This window comes from Tachysurus fulvidraco, chromosome 23 (genome assembly GCF_022655615.1).
Source record: "Tachysurus fulvidraco isolate hzauxx_2018 chromosome 23, HZAU_PFXX_2.0, whole genome shotgun sequence".
In the NCBI taxonomy this organism is placed as follows: Eukaryota; Metazoa; Chordata; class Actinopteri; order Siluriformes; family Bagridae; genus Tachysurus; species Tachysurus fulvidraco.
The window spans coordinates 16,024,400-16,047,148 of record NC_062540.1 but is presented as its reverse complement, the minus strand read 5'-3'; the positions used below and the strand labels follow the sequence as shown (position 1 = coordinate 16,047,148).

The window sequence follows — 22,749 nt, the reverse complement described above, 5'->3', positions numbered from 1 at the left end:
CACATTCTTACACTTTGCAGAGATCTACAACAATCACAGTTTAGCTTTTTGCCATTTTCTGCTTTCTGTAGCGCTCAAACCACATGCAAATAAAGTTATCAGTGAATTATATAAACATCTATTCACTGAAGATGAAAGGATGCCGAATGTGAATGGTACACAGTCATTCACTCTCTCTATGGCAAATTTGTTCAGGAGAACCTTCGGTCCTTCAAATTTTGCAAGCTTAAAAAAAATCAAACAATCATCAACAACAACAACAAAAAAATCCAACACGTGGATATTTTCCTAGTCAGATGAACCCTTCAAAAAAGATTATAATATTAATATTTGAATAAAACTCAACAATAAATTCACAGACAGAAGAACAATTTCACAACAAAAAAAATGCTAGTTTTTAGTAAAAACAAGTAAAATATTGAAAAATACAAATATATTACAAATTGCAATATATTCAATAATTTAGACTTTTATTTCAAGCTTAAAATAGTTTTGTTCTATTCAGAGATACATTTTCCAAATTTAATCATTTATACCTTAGATAGACATTGGAAATTATCTTGTAAAAAAGAAAAAAAAAAGACAATTTGCAGCTTGAAATTAGTAAAAAAAAAAAAAAAAAAAAAAAAAGTCCAGGTTAAAAACCTTACATTTAGTTTATTGTAATCTTAAAATAGGTCATACTAGCTCAAGATATTTCCACTTGCAAAAATGCAATTTTTTTCCGGAATAAACATTTTTTTTGTACAGTCTAGAATTGTATGGATAGAAAGCTAGCCTCTGCCTTTAAATGTGTGCCTGTAAATGCTAAAATGGTTGTTTTATTAGAGAGGTCAAGCTAGCGACATCAACTGTGCATGAAATAGTTGAGCAAATGAAGCAAAGTTTCACAAATTTGAGTTTTTGTGTTTCCTTAGTTTCTTGTTTTGGCTATTTAGGTTTCTTTTTCACTAGCCAGAACAGCTATTTCAGGAGTTCTCTCTCTGCTTCAGTTTAATTTAGCATGCACAATTGGCCAAATGGATTTCGACAAGGGCCGACTAGCGCCACTGGTGTAGGACCGGCGGCTACAATCAGCATGGTGTGTAATGGATTAGGCAAAGAAACAGTGAGGCAAACAAACAGTTCTCTTAATACAGCAAAGATGCTGCTGCTGATGATGTTGATGACGTTGGTGTTAAAAGCAAATTGTCAATCACATATATTAAGCTATTGTATTGGATATGCACTGGATCAGACACTAATAATATGCCTGTGATTATTTACAATCGAGTCTCCAAATTTCAGTCTCCTGAAGTCCACAGAAACAGATTTAACTGGGAATATCATATACAGAGTTTTGATCTGTAAAATTCCCCTGTGGGTTAAGCATGACATTTCTGGCTGGTAGTGATGAGGTCTTCACTTTTCACACACGTTTGCTGGCAGTGCTTCTGCCTTGGCCACTTCCAGCTGTCTACACCCCCCCCAGATGCCACGTCTTGAGACAGACAGATGTGTTTCTTGTCCCACCGTGTCTGAAAGGGCCGAGAGAGTGTGAAATTGAGACTCCAACTGGCTGATAGGATGGATCAGAGTGCCAAAACAACACACCGCATGGATCTTAAGGCCCTGGCCACCTGTACAGGTGTTTCAATCTGAAAACTTTATAAATACGGGAATATGTAATGTGATGCTTATATCCTGATTTAGTATTGTAATTTTAATGTCTTGTAATAAAACAAATTGCTTAAAAAGAAAATTCTTTGTGCCAGTGACTGCTTCAGATTACAAGAGGAATAAATATAATGACATATAAATGAAATATAACTGAAATATTCTATATTTACAAAATGTATACAAACGTATAATTACATGTAGTAATGTACATGTAATTATTGTGAAATAGTGATAGTGCATATAATGTCCCAGTGATACTGTCAGTGTTCATAGTGCCAGTTCTGTTCCCTACTGATGAGAGAAGAGGTATAGAGTTTTATAGATGGCCACTGCTAGGAAAGACCTCCTGTGGATTTCTGTGCATGTCATAGCTTCCTTATGGACAAAAAAAACATGTCATTTTACATTTCATATGAAACATAGATGTGTATTGTTTATGACCTCAAATAAACCTATAGCATGGTTTGAATAATATGTGATCATATGGCGAATGAATCAGATATAATTTTAGATATAATAAGTATAACATAAGCGTAGAAAAAAACTCAAAAACTTCTTCTGGCTTCTGTGCTCGCCGCCATCTTGACATAGAAATGTGTGTAAGACAGTTGGATAAACACATTGTGTTGTACACAGACATTCTGGAAGCTGCGCCATGTCTCTGTGAGCTCACTATCCTGCAGCAACACTGATACTATATTATCTGTTGCCTGTCACCCTGCCCTGCCCCACAACACCCCACTCCCATCCCCCAACACATCTGTGGTGATCATCCATAGTGCATGGATGCAACACTTAAGTCGAGTCGAGTCAGGAAGCTTTTATTGTCGCTCCAACCGTATATATCTGATGCGGTACATAGTCAAATGACACATCGCCTTTCCACTACCCTCGTGCTACATAAAGACACCGAGCTACGTAAGACAACATGGAACTAAGGGCTTAAACTGACCTATTCACAGCAAGTCCACATGGTGCAAGATAAAAGACTGTGCAAGACAATAGACGGTGCAAACAAACAATACAATGCACAACAAGACAGTAACATTAAATGCTACAGAGCAGTATACAGTGTGTGTGCGTCTGAGTGCAAATGTATCTGAAATCACTACATTCATTCGTTCACTATTTACTATATAGACCAGGGATCGTGAAATGATAAATCTAACCGAGTATCTGCAAAAATACTCAAACAAATCAGTGTATTTAAAAAATTGCCCGCACTTCATTAACTCTGGTTTGACCCTTTGTAGTGATTTATCTATTCATACCTATTTATGTCAGTTATTTCTAAGAACGCAGCTCATCAGATCAGAGACTACTGAAGCAACTAGTTTGGAGATGCAGAAAGTTTTCACAGATTTAGCATTTTATTTACTCTGCTCTGGCCTAATTATTGAACGGACCAAAATTTAGCTGAAAATAGCGTGTTTAAAAAGGAATAGACTGATAAGTACAGTATGTGTTTATTCCATGTGCATTAAATTCTAAACATATTGTACGTGTTTTATTTGTTCATGGCACTAGTCAAAATCAGCGTTGATCAGAACTGAATTGAATTGAACTGAATTGAATTGAAGCAGTGGGGGGCATGGTGGCTTAGTGGGTAGCACGTTCGCCTCACACCTCCAGGGTCGGGGTTCGATTCTCGCCTCCGCCTTGTGTGTGCACGGAGTTTGCATGTTCTCCCCGTGCCTCGGGGGTTTCCTCCGGGTACTCCGGTTTCCTCCCCCGGTCCAAAGACATGCATGGTAGGTTGATTGGCATCTCTGGAAAAATTGTCCGTGATTGCGTGAGTAAATGAGAGTGTGTGTGTGCCCTGCGATGGGTTGGCACTCCGTCCAGGGTGTATGCCCGATGACGCCTGAGATAGGCACAGGCTCCCCGTGACCCCGGTAGTTCGGATAAAGCGGTAGAAAATGAATGAATGAATTGAAGCACGGATAAGATTTGAATAAATAAGACTTTGGGGAAGTGTACATTTTTAGCGTATCACTATGCACTCATGTGTGACCATCAACAACAGAAAAAAGTGCAAATACCTAACAATGTGCTGAACTATTAGACCATGGAACAAATCTTCATTAAAACACAGCATGGGATTTAATCAATCACATGCATCCCCTGCTATTTCTCCCCTTTCTTTTTTCCAAGTGAACGCACGCCAAAAATAAAGATCAAGATAAGAGCAGTTTAAAATTGCTGATGGTTTAATTAAAATCATGACTCGCAAATTATATGCCCATTGGAAGGCTTTCATTTTTTGGAAGTGATGAAGTTCATTTGATCTAAAATCTAATACAGTAATGTAATGTGTGTGTGTGTGTGTGTGTGTGTGTGTGTGTGTGTGTGTGTGTGTGTGGTCGATGGATTTTGAATGGATGTCGTTTCCACGGATGAGTTGGATCAGCAAGTGAAATTTCATTTAGAGCGCCAAACAGGTCATACATTTCCATTTTAAATGTAATTAAGTATAGTCGATTCCCAGCGTGTCCAGTCTATCGGTTGTTTTTAGAGAGTTTAGTTTCAAAGCGTGCCCCTCATCTAATTATCCCTTTAATTTTCTCTCCATTTTTCTCTGAATTACACTCCAAAAATAAATAAATAGATAGATAGATAGATAGATAGATAGATAGATAGATAGATAGATAGATAGATAGATAGATAGATAGATAGAAATACAGACAGAAATATAGATAGATAGATAGATAGATAGATAGATAGATAGACAGATAGATAGATAGATAGATAGATAGATAGATAGATAGATAGACGATGACATATTGTGCTCTATAGTTAAGTGCAAGTTGAGTGTGGCTTTCTTTATCTGATTAACAAATGAGCCCTTTCATTGTCATTTTGGTTCATATATGCAAAGAAAAATCCTTCCTTCGTGTTATGGGAAGTGTCGTGTCATCATTCCATTTGGTTTCACCTGCTTTAAGTCCTGCTTTGTTTAGGGTCATGTCGGAGATTTTCCTGATAAGGACGTGCCTCCGTGCACAGCTAAATTTCCTTCCAAATTCATTCAGTGTCCATTATATTGATCTCTTTCTCTCTCAGGTAAATATGCCTGGTCATTAATTGCAGCTGCTTCATATGCACCTCACGGACACACGTTGTTTGTAGTCATTAAGATTGCCAGCTGTGATAAATGTGCACGTCAAGATTCTCCAAAAAAAAAAAAAAAAATTCAACTAATCAGTAAAGATGACAACAAAGACATGTTTCATGAATGCCATACAAGGCAAGCTTTATTACTGGAAAGACGAGTAAGAAATGAGGAACAAAAATAATGTCAAAAATAACTCTCTGAAGAAAAAAAAAGTTACATGTAAAACCCCAAAAAATATCGATATCGTATTCAAATAAATAGGATTGAATTATTTTACACCAATCACAACACATTTGTCAACCAACAACAAGAACGGATATTTATATCATGACATTGTTTTCGATGTCTTACAAAGATTATAAAAGAAGATATGTACAACTGGTCATTGTTAGAAGACATGCTTTAAATATATTTGTGCCCACTAGTACACAACGGCAGCGTCACGGTGGAACAACAGGAAACGATACGGTTTTAGATGAGCGCATCTCTTAACAACCCAAAGCTGAAAAAAAAAAATGAAACAGATTTGATCATAAAAAAACCTTTTGAGTGTCGCGTCAGGAAATTCAATAAAATCGTGTGTGTGTGTGTGTGGCGAGTCATGTGAAGTCACTCAGAGGCATTTGCGCTTTCTTTACTTGAACTGTTGCTAGGCAATGCAGAGTAATTCAGTGTGTGACCAAAGAATAATAGATCATGCAATCACCTCCTGAAAGCACACATGACCGCTGATGGACCATGTAGGATTTACTGATGCTGGGTGACTAAAATAACAGACAAAAAAAAGAAAAATTTACCTCATAATTTCTCCAATCTTCTTGTTAAACAGGACCAGCCTGTTAAATTTCATCCCAAATCCCCAAATCTTTCATTTTTATCCTTTTAAGCCATCATCAGTAGTCAGTACTTTCTAAGAAACCCATATTCATAACTTTTTCTAGCTGTGTTTATTATTATTTTGTAGGTCAAGCTCTGTAATCATTCCTTGTAAGCAGTTTATACACCCTGATGTCCCAGAACACATTTATAAAGTCCTCGAAAATATGTTGTAACTTAACTTTCTTTCTGTAACGTAATATATAAGAAAAAAAAAACTTAGTGGTGTAACCGGTAAGAGAAATCTATTTTTTTTAATTCTTCATAATATTTGGTTTAACATTTGAGTGATCCCGCCCATTTTCACAAGGCTCCGCCCCTCAGGATCTACAAGGACCTGTAGTGTCTAAGAAAAATAACAGGTTTTGTAATGAAGCCACGGGGCTTTGAAAACGTCATACTGTATTGTGTTTTACTTTTCTTCTAGGTTATAATTTCACCTAGAAAACGAGCACAAAAAAGAGAAGGAAATACATATGCAGCACTTTACAACCCCAGTTGGTCTGCTGTCTGCGTCTATTTTGTGTGCAAGTGTGTAATATTAGATTAAAGTACCTTACGTACATAACTGTTTGTGTTAGCATAGTTCTGAGACCATTTTACTTGTTTCCTTTGTTGACATTTCCTTTGTCTCGATCGTTGAAATGTGGCATTTTCTTTTAAATAAGAAATTTCTTTTTTTTTTTTTACTTTCGTTAAATAGAAGGGTTTAGTTTGATTTTTGTTTATTAGTTCCATCTTGTCAGCGCTCGAAGCTCATTTTAGAATAAATTTCACTCTAAAGCTAAAACACTGGTCTAATACCCTATACCTGTCATAACAGGCACTAAATATGGATGGCTCAATACCATTTGTTTTCAGATCAGGTATGCCGATGTTCATGCATTTACGCTTTAATTGTTAGCTACATGCATTTACTAGCTATATTTTTTATTGGGATAAAGCAGTGGAAAAGAGAGTTTTGTAGCTAGGTGATTCATGTTGGTCTTCAATTCCAGGAGAAAATTGGAAGTGTTATTACTATATATTACCAGACATTACTAGATACAATTAATTTTTTAATCACAGTATTGACACTTGCGTGCCACATGGTTTCTTATAATAAAACACTCTGATTATACAATATTTTATTAGAGTTGACAAAAATGCTTACAAGGAATCATTACATCGAATTCTACGCACATTTATGAAAGCAGGCTTCCTTGATAAAGCTACCGATTATCCCATACGTTAAAACCGACTGAATTCAGAGACCCATGAAAGCCCCTTCATGCTCATCGCGACTGCTTGTCAACATCCGTAGAGCGGTCACCTATCCCAAGCCTATAAACCTTCCTGCCCAGAAATGTTACATTAACGTGTTGTACTTGAATGATTGGGTTGTTCATAAATCCGACATTACTTCGTGACACAGGTTTACTCCACAAAACAACCCTTGCTACAACAGAATTACGATAAGACTGGCTTGTTTTTACAGCGGTAATGGAGGCACAGCCACGCACGTCCACAAAGCTGTTGCATGACGTTTATAATCACAAAGCGGGTTTTTTCTTATTGCCACTCTAAATACTTTGCGTCACAAGCACGTCAATCGTTATTGCTTTGTGGTTAAAAGCAGATTTTTCGAGAGCAGCACTGCACAAAAACGGTCCAAGCTTAAGAATTTATTTAGAAGGAGCCATATTTAGATATGTACCGACCTGGAGCAAGAGTCTGTCTCCAGACTTCTGAGGACCAGGACGGTCAACAAGGCAAAGGAAAACCTGTACACAGGTAGGAGAAGATGGAGTGCTACATCAAGGTTCTTAGGAAATAATACCATGTATAAAACCCATTTTATGTGAAGATGTAGATTTACTAAAAAGCTGATCAAAAGACAATCTCTTCTGCATACGTTGCGGGTTGATTTTGAAGCCTTGTTGAACTACATTTCAACACGGTGCTACAACGGCTGTCTGGGAAAATAAAATCATCCTTGAGAAACTAAATTGGTTCTGAAGCCCAATTCAGCTTGATATCGGATGATTTGGAGTTCCCTCGAGGCTCACAGATACATGGCTCTCCATCATCACGATGTAGGAGACTCATGTACCCATGGGCCAGCAGTTACACCTCTCTCTTTTTCTCTTGGGCAATTATTTATTGTCTCTTTAAGTGGAGAGACATTTATATCATGTGGTATTTACTCAGAGGGGATAGTAAGCTTGTCTTTGGTTGCTTTCGGAAAAATCGCTGGCTGCAAATTTGTTAGCCCATGCCCCCTCCCTTACTTCATCAAATACAACGTTCGACCATATGTTAATGTTCGGCTGTTCAAGAAAGCCCAACATTACAGTCAGATTCCAACAGAATTACAGTATCCAGTCTGCACAGCAGCCAATTCAGTCAGCATTATAATGCCAGATAAAGCCTTCGTGGCCAACAACCTCTTTCTCTAACACCTATAATAACCTGATCCTTACACAGCTTCCTTAACCGGACACACTTTTATTCATATTCTATACGTTTATATTATTTTTTAAAAGATTGTATTTGACACTCAATAGCCAATTGTCACTGTCACGTTTATGTCATTTTACTGAAGCTCAGATGCTTAACACTGGTTCCTTATTTCTAAGTTGGACCACAAATTCTCTTAACACGGCAAAGAATGAAGGGATGACAGCTGATGATCAAACCTTGATCGAGAAAAGCAAGATACTGTACTGTGTAAGACAGGTATGCACTGGTGTAGAGATCAGGACAAAGCGGACAGCAAAGTGTCCACCTGTTCTGAAATGCATGTTGTCGGGGGGTGAGGAAGGATTCCCGGATGAAGCCTTCAGCGATGAGGACATCGTTTAACCCACCCCCCTTCCCCGGACTAAAGCACCGGGGAGGGAGAAGCTCGCGGTGTGAGGAGGGTTAACCCACTGCTCACATGACTGAGCAGCTCTTGGCCTTCTCCTTCTTGAAGGTGGAAGAGAGCAACTCTGAGCGGCTGGGCAGATGGAGGAGGCGTTTGGAGAGGCGGCGGTTGGGGCTGGACTTGGCCAGCGGCTGAAGCTTGTTGACGCAGGCCAGAGCCGCGGTGCGGAAAACACTGTGGATGCTCTTCTCTGATGTGAAGGCTGAGCACTCCAGGTACGCCTCGGCCCCCAGCTGCTTGGCCATGGCAGAACCCTGGGACAAAGCAGAGGAGAGATGTCGCTATGAATTTTTGATCATTTCTTGAACTTAAAGGTGGGGTCTCTGTTGTTTGAGAAATGCTTCAGAAAACTGAGTCGGGCCGACAAACAAAACAAATACCAAACTAACATGTAGCCAATGAGCAGAAAGGGGCATGTCTTGTCAATATGCAGAGGAGAGAGTGTTCAGTGCACATGTGACATTAGCAGAAATCGGTTTTAACATTGACATGGAGGATAAAAAACAAAGAAAGGAAGCGAAGAAAGACTTACGATAAGGCAAGAAGCAGGACGTGTTAATATAGGATCAGCTTTCCAGTGCTGGAGAGAACTGAAGGAGCAGGAAGTTGGACACATTCACAGATTGGAGTTTCCCCGAGTCAATAACTGCTGAGCTAAATGCTGTTACTACACAAATAACACTTCTTTTCTGTCATAGTAATGTAGAGAGGCAGCTACAACCGCGTTTTGTGTAGTAACAGCGTTTAGCTCAGGAGTTATTGACTCGGGAAACTCCAATCTGTGAATACGCGGCCGACTTTACTTAAGACGCCGAGGCGCTTTTTTCCTTCTCGATAGGTGAGTAACGTTGGTTTTGCTTTGTTACACAGAACTAATATGCCTTTGTCCTTTTTGCTTGTTTGTTTATCTACAATCGTATTGTTCTTCCCTTCAGCTATGATCGACACATTTCTTTCCATTAGTTGCCTGGGTTACGTATGTATGTGTAGGCGGAGTTATCAATACAGGGGTGGGACCCATTTGGGTTAGGGGCGTGTTTGTTTTGGTGATTTCAAATGTCGACATTGGCTTTCAAACAACGGAGACCCTGCCTTGAATTTTAAGGGTGGCTGCAGAGTTAAAAGCACCAGTCTCATTTTATCAGCTCCTCATCTTAAAACATCTATTAGCTTTATTCTCTTATTTGGCTGAAACAAAAGACCTGCAGCTACACCAGACTTTTTCGATCTTTTATGAAACATCTTTGTGTCATCATTTTGGCTAGTTATCGTAGTTTAGCTTATATAAAATCTAGTAAGTACAATAACTCAAATCTTGTGATAAACACCACACCTGCTCTTGGGTAATTGGCGTTTGCTTCTGATTGGAAAGTTCCATCAGCGTACACACATCCGTGCGAAGGTCAATTTTGCAGCCGACAAGCAGAATCCGTGTGTTGGGGCAGAAGTCCATGATCTCGGCCTTCCACTACGGAAAGACAAACCGAAATACACAAGATTACTCCAGCAGAATTGACCTAGCATTAATAAGCAAAGATCAATATACTTATATATTCAATATACTTATATATAATATACCTATTATGCTACATATTACCTGTGTGTGAATGAGTGTTTGTGTGTGTATTTCCACCTGACGATGAAGGTGTATAAGACCTTACAAATACAAGTGTTTTTTGAAAGGAATCACTTTTATTCTATATTATAAAGAAACTGAAAGCCAGAGGACAGTCACATGACCATGGGAATTTCAGAGCGCTAACTCATTACCTTCTTGAGTCCACTCTCGACCGTATCGGGACGGCTGATGTCGAAGCAAAGGAGCACCGCATCAGAGTCGCTGTAACAAAGTGGCCTCACGTTGTCATAGTAAGGAGAACCTGAAAGGAGACGTGCGAAAACAAGAAGACATTACCAAACACTGAGTGAGACCTGGAGGCAAGCATGAAAGCGAGGTTATCCCTGCTAGTCCTCACTGCCCACACGTAGCTCGGCTCATCTCACTAAGGCGCACTCTGCCGTTCTTAAAGGACATAAAAATGACAATTAAGCCCTAAAGCTTAATCGATCCATCAAGCTTTTTTCTATGCCCTACAGATTATGCAACAGAACCAGTGAGTTTGGGGCCAGGCAGGCGCTCCCACTCTCTCAGAATCCTTAAGTAAGCCACCCACCACCATTTGTGTGTGTGTGTGTGTGTGTGTGTGTTACACACGCAATTCCTCTGCTCCCCCTGTTTCCACAGCAACAGCCTCGGAATCTACCATCTGCAGAACGTCTTACACCCACTCCTCCATAAAGGCTTCCCTCAACTGCCAATCATTAGACACAGAGCCGCACCCACCCACCAGTTAGCTGAATAAAATGGCTGGGTTGCACGGTGTACGTACCTCGCTGCGCACAAGCCTTTTGTCCAGGAAAATTGTATGCATGTATGTATGTATATATATATATATATATATATATATATATATATATATATATATATATATATATATATATATATATATATATATATATATATATATATATATAAAATACACATATATAAATAAATGTGTAAAAGAGAAAAGCAAAGTCCTCTAGGAATTACTTTGACTTTTTGGTAAAAAAAAAAAAAAAAAAAAAAATGTCGACAGGCTACGAGAGGTCATCTTTGAGTACACTCGTTCAATCACACTGATTACACTCGACTCGGCACAGACCTACTGGTCCGAATATCTCGATGGATTTTCTACAAGTCCGTGTTGCCGACTAGAACGGCGGCTTTGGTTTGATGAGGTGTTCAATTGGAGCTTAAGTATGTACATCATGTGAGTCGTGCATTGTCTTGTGATGCAGGTGAACAGATTCTGGTGCCTTTATGACTAGAAGCATGAAGCATAGTTTTTTTTGTTTTGTTTTTTATATCAACAGACTGGGGTTGGGTGATGTGATAAAATAATATTATAGTGATATTTTACAGCATGCTTTTTTGTCATGTTTTCTAATACAATAAATTTAGTGCAATATAAATAAACAAACAAACAAATAAATAAATAGAATTAAATAAATAAATAAATGTGAAAATTAAATAGAAGTAGTTTTTTATATTATACTTTTATCCATTTGTAGATATTTTATAAAGTGCCAAACTTTTTTAAAAAAAACTCCTGAACTGCTGAAACAAACCTAGATATCATGATACAGATCCTGTATTGTAGAAATAGAATTTATCATACATGCCGTAATGTTTTCCTCTACTACAGACCCAAAAGTCTTTGTTGGAAAGACTCTCGATCGTATCTTTCTCTCAATTTAAATAGACAAACCAAACTACACATTAGCTTGCTCCTGAGACTGCAGTAGCGAATTGTACAAAATCAATGAGAACCTGCTCAATCTGCTGGCATTTCAGATTCAGTCGGTCCATGTAGACAATGCGTGTCTGAAAACCACGCCACTGACCGTCTCTCCTGCTCTTTCTCTCTGATAAGTCACGGACGTTCACATCCGAGTGTGAGCACGCATTCGATTGCCTCGGGTCTTAATACAGCGATCGATAAGCATGCACACCAGGGAATGCGGACGAGATGTTTTTCAATTAAAGTTAACAAATTACACATCCGTGTTGCTGGAGATGGTCCGAGAACATGGCTGACCTGCTTGTGCTGCGAGGATAATTATATGGACCCTACAAAGCCAATGATAAAGTCTAGGCTCTTTAATTGCTATGGAATTCTGGAAGAAGTGCAAATTATAGTTCGACTGAGGAAGGAATTGCTCTATAGGTATTAATTGCCTGCTCCTGCAGTTTGCGGACTACGGTGGTGCTCTCTCATACCCGTAAGCGTCGGAACGTGGAGGGCAAACGACATCTCCACTGCCACCCTGCTGCTGTGTTTCTCAGCTAAACAAGACAGTACTTTTATGGCATCCATAAAAAGGTTTGTGAGCCATCAGAAACCACAGCTGGGAAAATAAAGCAGGTAGGAACAACAGGCCTTGAGATTTTACAGAAGCGCACGATTATATTAAGAATCTTTCGACAAGATCAAAGAAAGAACCTTGTGAGGAACAGATGGAGATGGAGAAGGCTTTCAGCTTTTGTGTGCTAAAGACTAAGGCTCATCATAGTGCACTCCATCTGCTCATCGCTTTCATTCAGCACAGCCATTCTTCAAGCTAATGATGGAGTTTTTTTTTTTAACCAAATCTGACAAGTCCATGTCAATCTTCAAGCCAAGCAACTTTAGTACCAAATGTTCCGTAAGTTACTAGCAGGTTGTTTTGTTACGTCAACATTATGCTAGGGATGTTTCACGGTTTGCTTCGGGGATCGTTTTCTGGGCCAGGGGTCATTTTGTATCATGTTTCGGTTGTTGTTCCTTTTGTCTTCACACATCTTTGGCAAAATGTTGCCTGCATGGAATTTCATACAATGGCCCAAGTAGCAATCATCAGATTTGAATTGGGTCCATATCTTGTTCACTTGTGGTGCCTTCAAAGATGCTCGGACATTAAATGAATTTCCTTATGTGTACGCAGGTGTTACGTGGCACATATATAAAAAATAAATAAAAAAAGGAGTGTTGCTGACAATTTCCATTTTCATCTCGAACAGCAAAATTGCCACACTGATGATTTAATTTAAATGAACTTGTTTGCTCTGTGATTGAATATAGAGCAGTATGCAATCGAAATAAAAAAAAAATGCACCAAAATTGCACGCATCGTAAGGCAAAGGAAAAAATGCCAAACTACTGATTCTGGATTCGTTCACATTGCCACTCTCTACGGCCAATGATACACAAATTTTAATGTAGCACCACTGTTCTGATCAACGATCAGAATGCCTAAAAAAAAAAAAAAACAGGGAACTATTCCAACAAATCAAATCTGTAACCGATGTACAACTCCGACAGGATCCAATACAAATATACAGGCAAAAAAAGTTGAGGGTTAAGAGGGTTTAACTTAAAGTTGATCTACAGGACAGTAGATATCTGGTAATCCTAAGGTTTAAACTCACAAAGTCTTCTGATCATTATCCCAGAACCTTGGCTGCCAACAACCTCTGTTCCAAACAAAATGATCAGATGCATCAAGAGTACACATGAAGAACCAAACCTAAATATCTTTAAAGACTGAAATCTGTGAATTATTCAGCATTCCAGATCTCAAAGTAAGGATGAGAGGGCTGGGGATGTCAAGGATTACAAAGGAGCTTGGTACAGGGGCAAAAAAAAAACAACAACAAAATGGTAAGCGTATCCCACATACCCCCACATTCCCGTTAAAAAGATAGATGGGAACGAGTCCTGACGCATTCCCCCACAAAACTTCCCCACCCCCCCTCATACACTCCTCATCCTCACCAAGACACAGCGTGGTCAAGATTCCCTCAGGGTCCCCGTTGGGAATTAAACAAAGAATGGCCTCACTTGCTGAGAAGCAGCTATCCATGACCTTTTGGACCTTCCCCATTCACAGGGGTCATCAGGGAGCTGCTCTTAAGTTCCCACCTCTCATCCCATACATCCATTAGGAAAGCACTCATTAATCTATTCGCCACTCTAACGTGCTAACAGTCTGCTATACCTCTGCCAGGTCATCATACATAATCGTCTACTGCATCTGCCAAGATTGGATCCACAGCGATGTGTTACGCTTAACATATTAGGCACCTGCCTGCTGCCAAAACCTCATTGCAAGTGATGTACGGCGGACTACGCTTTCCTCTGCCATGTTTCTGTGGCGAGGCTGTTGGCCACCATGATTGAGAGAATTGATTTTTGCTTGTAAATCCAAGCTGAGCACCCGAGAGAGCTGTTTGGAAGCCTGATGATGAGGTCAGTCCAATCAATGGGAAGAAGCTTAATAAGAAACACTGCTCTAACAATCCCAGCAGACATGGGAGAGCAGAGCTGCTGGGTAGATATAATTAGTGTGCTGGGAAACTCCAGAAGATACACAGCATGATCACGGTCTTCCCACTGTAGCAAAGTCCGTAAGTACTGTGCTGGAATAATAAAACAGTTATAGACTTCTTACATTTATCCTTAATTTGCCAGAGTTTTAATCCAGCACTAGTATGCAGAACACAGTGCAAGCTTGCAAAGGTACAACTGAAGGTTAAGGACCTTGTGGAAAAACCCACTATTAGTAGCTTTGTGCTACTGCAGTTCAGATTCCCAACCTTACAAATGCTAAACCAGAGCCCTAACTACCCCTGCCCCACACCTGCTATTCGGAAAGGTAGTAGTATATATATCAGTGTGCAAGGATTGAGCCAACGATGAATAACTTGCCGGCTTTTTTGTTTCAGGAGATTTTCAAATTTCCAGTGTTGGGATGCCTAAATTTCTGCTACACTAAAAGTAAATTTCTGTTTACACAGCTTTGGAAACACAAAGTACATAAGAATTATAGTATTATACAAGACATATTTCGATATACTTTAAAATATATATATATATATATATATATATATATATATATATATATATATATATATATATATATATATATATATATATATATTCTGCAGCCAAATCATGTTTGACCAAGACGATTAGTTCAATGCCAATTTAGCAACTCAGATGTACTCATACTGCAGGTTTCTAAATAGTCAGTAGCTATCAATTTTGTTTATGCATTAGACCCATACAGCTTCCTGAACTTTTAACTGACATTAAGTCCACATTAGTACATTTTAATTGTCGTACTTGTTTTTGAGCTATTGAGTTTGGGATTAAAACCAATCGACGCAAGATAGAGATCTAGTTTCGTTAAAGTTGTGCTGCAATATTAACCACTGCGAGGAAATTAAAACATGGTCCCCTGGCTGTGCTTCAAGGATGCCACTTTGAGAACTATTGTGTCAGAGTCATACGTTTACCAAAAATCCAGTCAAACACAGACAGTGCCTGTTGCTCCACTCCTTCACAGACAAAAAATAAATAAATAGAAAATATAACTGCGTTCTAAAAAGCTAGCTGCGTTCTAAAACATTTGGATAAATTACAAAACTCCAGCGAAGAAACCTGTGCTCTATTTCTGTCCCTATAGACCGGATGAATGACTGGAAGAGCTTTCTGGATCCCTGCTGCGTCCTCTCAACGCCGTGTGCATCCCTTAAAGCACACTCTGTCCCTCTGCTGGCGTGTCTCCAAACGCACCAAACAGATCAAAGAGCGCCTGCCAATATAAAATAGAGGATGATCCCTGCGGGCCAAATTTCATTCAGCCGTTCCAATATTGGCAGATGAACACCAAATTAGAAAGAAACAAACACTCACACACAAGTTTCTGGAACCTTTTTCACAGCCTGCAGGCTGGCAGACAACACTCAGTGCTAAGGATACAATTCTACACAGTGTTCAGATACATGACCTGTTAAAAGCACAGCTGAGTCACTTAAATCTAGTGTAAATCAGGTCAACAAGCTATGACAGGAAACCTTTGGGAACTGACTCAAAAGCCATGTGACTTTGCTTCATGACTGCATACGTCACAGCATGTATTCTTAGGAGTTTGGGTCCATTTGATTTTGCTAAGTATTATCAACCAAGTATTGTATTAAATATGTCACAATATGGCACCTGATGGCATGTAATTTGAAATCATCTAAATAGATTTTTCTAATATATATAAGAAAATAAGCTTCCATTTCCTGTAGGCATCTATTGCATGTATAACCAACACTCACCAGTAGACACTAACAAAGATTAGCATATACAGTAACAGTGCTAACATTGTTAGTCAAACCTTTGCTACAAAACGAAATTACTTAGTAAATTACTTAATTTATGTAATTAGAATGGCAAAGCATGCCTGAGTCACTGTCTATATTATGTAAAATGTGTTAAAATGTTGACATGCTTGCTCATTTTAGCTGTTATGCGAGCTGATGCTTAAAATACGATTGACTCGGCACAACACCGTGTAACTTATACCTATGGCTAATAGTCATGTCACTTCATGGCCTTTATGTTAATAGGACTATATTGTATTTTGGGTGTGCAACGTGACAACACAACTATTTATGATTTTTTTTATAAAGATATTTCAGCAACATACAATGTGCAGTGTTACATTTAAAAATTAAACTTGAAAAAAAAAAAATTTTCCATTTGAAAAAAATTAAGAAAACTAAAGTCTTCAAAACAAATATGCAAATCGTAAAAAAAAAATCAAAACAGGAGTAAATCGTTCAAAATCAATCAAGTTGTCTGTAAAAATATTGTGATATATATATATACACTTTTTTTTTACTTAGTCAGAGATTTAAATAATTTATATCCATTGAATGTCTCAGTCTTACACGTGTATTACTTTCCTCACAACATACAATAGTTTCATGTAGATTTTGACATTTCAGCAGGGTGATAATGCTGATTATTTTATTCAGTCCATCCCCAGACATTGACTATGCACATGCTGTGATCAGATACCACTGAGTTAATGATCATCCACCACTTGCAAGACAATCATGCGGCTTCACTGTAATGCACCCCTGCATGCATAATCAGCTGATCAGGCATAACACCACTGTTGATTTCCCTATTGTCTAAAAAAAAAAAAAAAAAAAAAAACCCACTATAAATGAGCTCTTACCTGACGTGTCCCACAAACTCAACTCCACACGCTGATCTTCAAGCTCCAGGCATGCTGTGTAGTTCTCAAACACGGTGGGAACATAAGTCTGTGGACACAATTCAAATCACACAATAAGATGAAATCAATGCATTTACATACCACTGGATTAAAGATACATGTTGAATCATAATGCAAACAATAAAAGGCTTCAGGTTGAGGAATGGGCATCACATGCATGTACATACATACATGGGCATGCACGTGCTGCCCATTGCTCATATTGCATATGTATGTACATACACGTGCATGCACGGGCTGCCCATTGCTCATATTGCACATGCATGTACATACATGTGCATGCATGTGCAATATACCACTTTTCGCTAAAGGAGCAAAAATAAGTACACCCTTCCCATTCCTGCTGGTCTTTTTTTTTTTCTTTTTTTTTTGCACACCAATTCTTCAAATCATTAATTAGATATTAATCAGTCTGTGCGTCACAACTCTGTGATTGCTCATAACATGTTACATGTACTAAACTAAAGACAACCAGACACACATCACTAACCTCTGGATAGCAATCCTTTGCCAGGACCTGCAGCATAGCCGTTTTCCCGCATTGCACGTCACCAACCAAAACGAGTTTACATCTAATCACAAGTGGCTGTGTGTTTCTCCTTTCCTTCATTTTTACTGCTTATGGAGTTTGTTAAAAGAAAAAGAAAGAAGAACTAAAACGTCTGCAGGGAGATTCGAACCTGGTTGCGCGTCTCTGATCCGCTCCACAGTTTGATGCGACTGATTGAGCGGCTGCAGGGTTTTTATATGGAACCACGACAGCCAATCAGCATGCTGCACTCTCAACAACAGCCAATGCGAGCCCTTTATTTCCTGCTCTAGTAATCCCATTGGCTGTCGTTGCTAATCAGCATGCTGCACTGGCGACAGCCAATGAGATTCCTCCATTTTCTGCTCAAGCGTCTCGCCTTTGCTCTACTTCCCCAAAATCTGTGGCGACATCCGAAACAGAATATCGTACTTAATATGGCGCTAAAACGATTAAAAATACGACGCTTTTATCAAACATCAGCACGTTATTTTAAAACTTAGAAACTACTTATTATTTATTTCGACCGTTTTTGACGTGACGAGGTTCACTTTTAAGCACAGGTTAATTTGACACGTCGGTTACCACAGTAACAGTGAGGCCGCGTCCCAAACCGCATACTAGTGCACTAAATAGTATGTGAAAGTAGTACACATGCAGAATGAGACACTGGTTAGTGTAGTTAGTTATGCTATGTCTAATATTGTGACATATATTACAGTGGTGTAGTTCCCTCTAATATTATTGCCACCCTTTATAAAAATATATAACGTGTATAAAAGGGTAACACGGACAATATTGTAGGATATTTAGAAAAGTTTTTACAGGTGGTGATAGTTTTTCTACATGACAAGACAGTGGTTTTGGAATTATAATAAAATAAACATTTGGTGATACAGGTCCTGATGTGGATAACATCCCTGGGCGTGAGGTGGAAATATACCCTAGATGGGACACCAATCCAGGTCAAGACATCACGAGACACACTTTTGGGGAATTTTGTGTCACCGATCCAACAAGTTTTGAGGAGGTTTCTGGAGAACCTGGAAGAAACCCACGTGGATACAGACAGAACATATGAAACTTGTGTTTATTTAATAATTATTGATATTTTCGATAGATTTTATGATAGTATGTCTGGCTCGATGTCTTGCTGAATGCGGTACATTTGGCCACATCTATTCCTGGAGCAGCAGTTTTGAGCATCTTATATCTTGGTTCTTAGGAGAATTCATACTGCCATCTATCTTCACAAGAGCTCCTAAATCCCCAGATACAAACAGGACTACTGCAAAGCATCAGTCATCCAGCACCATTTTACACAATCTTTTTTCTTGTTTTTCCTGTAGTCTCTTTTTTGTCACTAAACATACTGATGTAAAGGTTTTATCTTGGATCATCAACACACAATACCAAATACAGTTCTAGTAATGCTTGGTAAAGTTTTTGCGGTACATTTTGTGAGATACTATTTAACAGTTTTTACTTGACAATAAACTAAACAACTCTAAAGCTAAAGTAATCCTGGACTACTGAGAATACTAATGAGTTCAATTCCTAGCTAATTTCTAAATCTTTCAGATATTTTAAGGAGTTTATTATCATTCATTCATCATGTATTATCATTTATTAAAATCCAGGCTTTCATCTGCTTCACTGACTGAAATATTTTTCCAATTGCATTTTAAATGTCTTTGCCTTACCAGACACATTACACTCCAGCCTAGTGATGTGTCTGAGGTGTTTAGCACAATAAGACCACATGGTGCTGTCTAGACTACAATGCCTGTAAAATTCCTCACCTTTCGTCAAGATGACTTCACTTTTAACAGGACTATTTGAGTTAAAACAAATTCAATCAAATTAGTTGTTAATATGGTCTGCCTTGTTAATATGAAGAACCTCCTACAGTGCACTAAGTATCACAATGCTTATTTGGTCAATTTGGTTCCTTTGAGTGCTGTCAGATCAGGGAGACGTGCTTTCTGACACTTTTAGGGTTATCTTTGTATGTTAAACACTTGTGAGAATCATCAAGCAATGGAGAATTAAAGAGCTCCTTCCTGGGCCATTTACTTATTCAATTATTCTCTTAACTGCCAATTAGTAGGCCATATCTACAAACATTACCTGGTATAAAAGACAAAAGACAACGCAGCAGCTATCATTGAGAAACAAAAACAAAACCGTTCTTATCACGGACTCTTCACAACATTCCCGTCCTGCTCCTGGGGTGCACATTTCAATGTTTCTCTTCTCTAAAGAAAAGTGTAATTTTAACCTCCTAAAAGGTTTGCGATAACTTATTTGCCTTTAGTAAAGAGCTACCAAAAGGACACTGTGAGGTGAGAATTCCCCCATCACACCCACAGGCCAGGTGGAGCTGAATAATCAACAACTTCAAGTGTCACATACTGTATCTTGGACAATAAAGAGACGGGGGTAGATGGGACGGAAAATCCAGGTGTTGTTTTCACTCAACGTTTTAGAACAAAAACTCCCATGAACGACCACTTCAATGACTGTGAAAACAACTCTATCATCATTACAATGTGGTGTAAATACACTATAAAGAATGCACCATTGTCGAAGTGCCCGGATTAAGTTGTCTGAGAGGTGATTTGCTTGTACTGGCTGAGAAGAAATTAAGGTTTTACTCCTTAATGAAGTCAGGGTTATAAAACATATTTATAAAACAAAAATTGTTTATTGTTATATATATAAAAAACCAAAAAGCCAAATAAACCAATAACAATCATAATATAGTTTAAGCTACTAAAATTTAGACATGGATTTTTCAAAAATTTTGGATGTAACCTGAAGGCGGTAGATGCTCCAAGATCTCATGAAGAAAAAAAAGAGAAATGGAAAATAAATCCATTAAAAATAAAATAAATAAACCCAATATGTGACACACGTCTACCATGTTGTCAGTTGTATATTTTAACAAGAAACACCCTAGAAAGTAAGAGAACCATGTGAGAAAGTTTCTCTCTCTCTCTCTCTCTCTCTCTCTCTCTCTCTCTCTCTCTCTCTCTCTCTCTCTCTCTCTCTCTCTCTCTCTCTCCTTTTTCTTTTCTTCTCTCCAGGGGATGTTCTGCCTTTGGCCTGGCACAGTAGTTAGTGATGGTGAGGTGTGTCAATGTGGCATAGTAAATTAGATTCTGCTGTACTGCATCAACTGGAGAAAAGGTAAGAGAGAGAGAGAGAGAGAGAGAGAGAGAGAGAGAGAGAGAGAGAGAGAGAGAGAGAGAGAGAGAGAGACAAAGAGAAAGAGAGAGAGAGAGAGAGAGAGAGAGAGAGAGAGAGAGAGAGAGAGAGAGAGAGAGAGATCCCAGCAGTCCAGCAGTACCCCTGCCCTGGCTTCAACCTCTCACTTGCTCCAGCAGAGTCACAGAAGGGAGTTAATTAGCATTTGCTAATGAGATACTGTGCCAGGGTGACACACTCCGTACCGTGCAGAAAAAAGTGGTACTGCAATCCTCCTGCTTCACTCGTGTCAACAGAACAACAAACAAGGAGAACATGAGCTCGCTACGAAATGCAAATCTGAATACACACATAGACATGATCAGTAGACTTAAAGTAGATGTCCACACTGAGAAACTGTAAATGTTTTTATTGGAATTTTTGACATGTGCTTAGCAATCCTGTGTATAACTAGTGCTGTATTTTCATGATTCATCATTCCTGTGGCTGTGTGGCGTGCTGATGCCACAGAAGGGGACGATGCTTACAATGACGTTTAACAGGAGAAAAGATGACAACTTGTCAGTCTCAAGCATAAGGGAAAATGCTCAGGTTTTAATGTTAGCTTGTTAAAAAACAAAAGAACAACCATTTTTTTCTCACACAAGCTTTTTCCGGCAAGGTTCAATGTAATATTAACAACAAAGACTCGACTCGGCTCAGTAACAATCTATGAGATGATGAACACAATGACGTTGACAGTAGGATTATATGAATGTGAAGCTTTGGAAGCTCATCTGTTAGAGCAGAGTGTGAAGGTGAGATGGCTGGACAGGCGAAAGGACTAAAGCACTGCTGCATCACTCTCTTCAGGTACAAATGGTGAACAATATGGATGAATCCCTGTGGAATCTTTATTAGTAAATAAACTGTTAAACGTCACTAGATTGTGAAGAAAGTTGAGTGTGGAGTAACATGCAGGGTTAAACTGTGTAAACACTGCCCTCTAGTGGATGAGTGGCGCATGGAGAGCAATTTATTTTTAAATAAATATATATAATATATATATATATATATATATATATATATATATATATATATATATATATATATATATATATAATATAATAATATAATAGATATATATATGTGTGTGTGTGTGTGTGTGTGTGTATATATATATATATATATATATATATATATATATATATATATATATATATATATATATACATACATATACATATTCTCTGTAATAATAATAAAAAATAATAATAAAAAAGTATAAACTACATAAGAAAACTATATAGTTTTTTTTATATAGTTTTCTTATGTAGTTTATACTTTTTTATTATTTTATTATTAATTTATTTTATTTTTTTGCTTTTTTATACTTTTTATTCTAATACCGGAGAGTTGCATAAAGCATTTCACTGCATGTCATACCCTCTATGTATGTGTATGTGACAAATAACATTTGATTTGATTTGATTTGAAATAAATAATAATAAAATCAAAAGGAAGGAGTCAAAAACAGAGACAAGTGAAACAGCGTCATATTGTATTTCATCTTTACTTTTTATTATTATCATTATTTTTGAACTTTCAGAGCAGAGAATCCATACAGTGCAGGGTCTAGGATAATAGCTTTTTAATCTGAATTTGTGTTCAAGTGGTTATTAGTGGATGCCTTTTCTGTCATACACTGTATAAACTATCAGAAGAGGATATACACATAGATATACATAGTGCATTTCTTGCATTTTGAAGCAGGATTTTTAAAAAAGAAAACAGTGCAATTGTATAGATTTCATC

At 38.1% G+C, this 22,749-nt stretch overlaps 1 protein-coding gene across 1 annotated transcript; it reads right to left on the bottom strand.

Annotated features, from left to right (window-relative positions):
- Positions 1–6,760: 6,760 nt before the first annotated feature.
- On the bottom strand, positions 6,761–17,955 carry rnd1b (Rho family GTPase 1b). Its single transcript, XM_027170701.2, has 5 exons — positions 17,707–17,955; positions 17,157–17,244; positions 10,329–10,438; positions 9,892–10,026; positions 6,761–8,812 (listed from the first exon to the last, which is right to left on the bottom strand). Exons 1-5 carry the CDS (start codon positions 17,824–17,826, stop codon positions 8,567–8,569), a joined length of 699 nt encoding a protein of 232 aa, XP_027026502.1. The 5' UTR covers positions 17,827–17,955; the 3' UTR covers positions 6,761–8,566.
- Between the last annotated feature and the right edge of the window lie 4,794 nt (positions 17,956–22,749).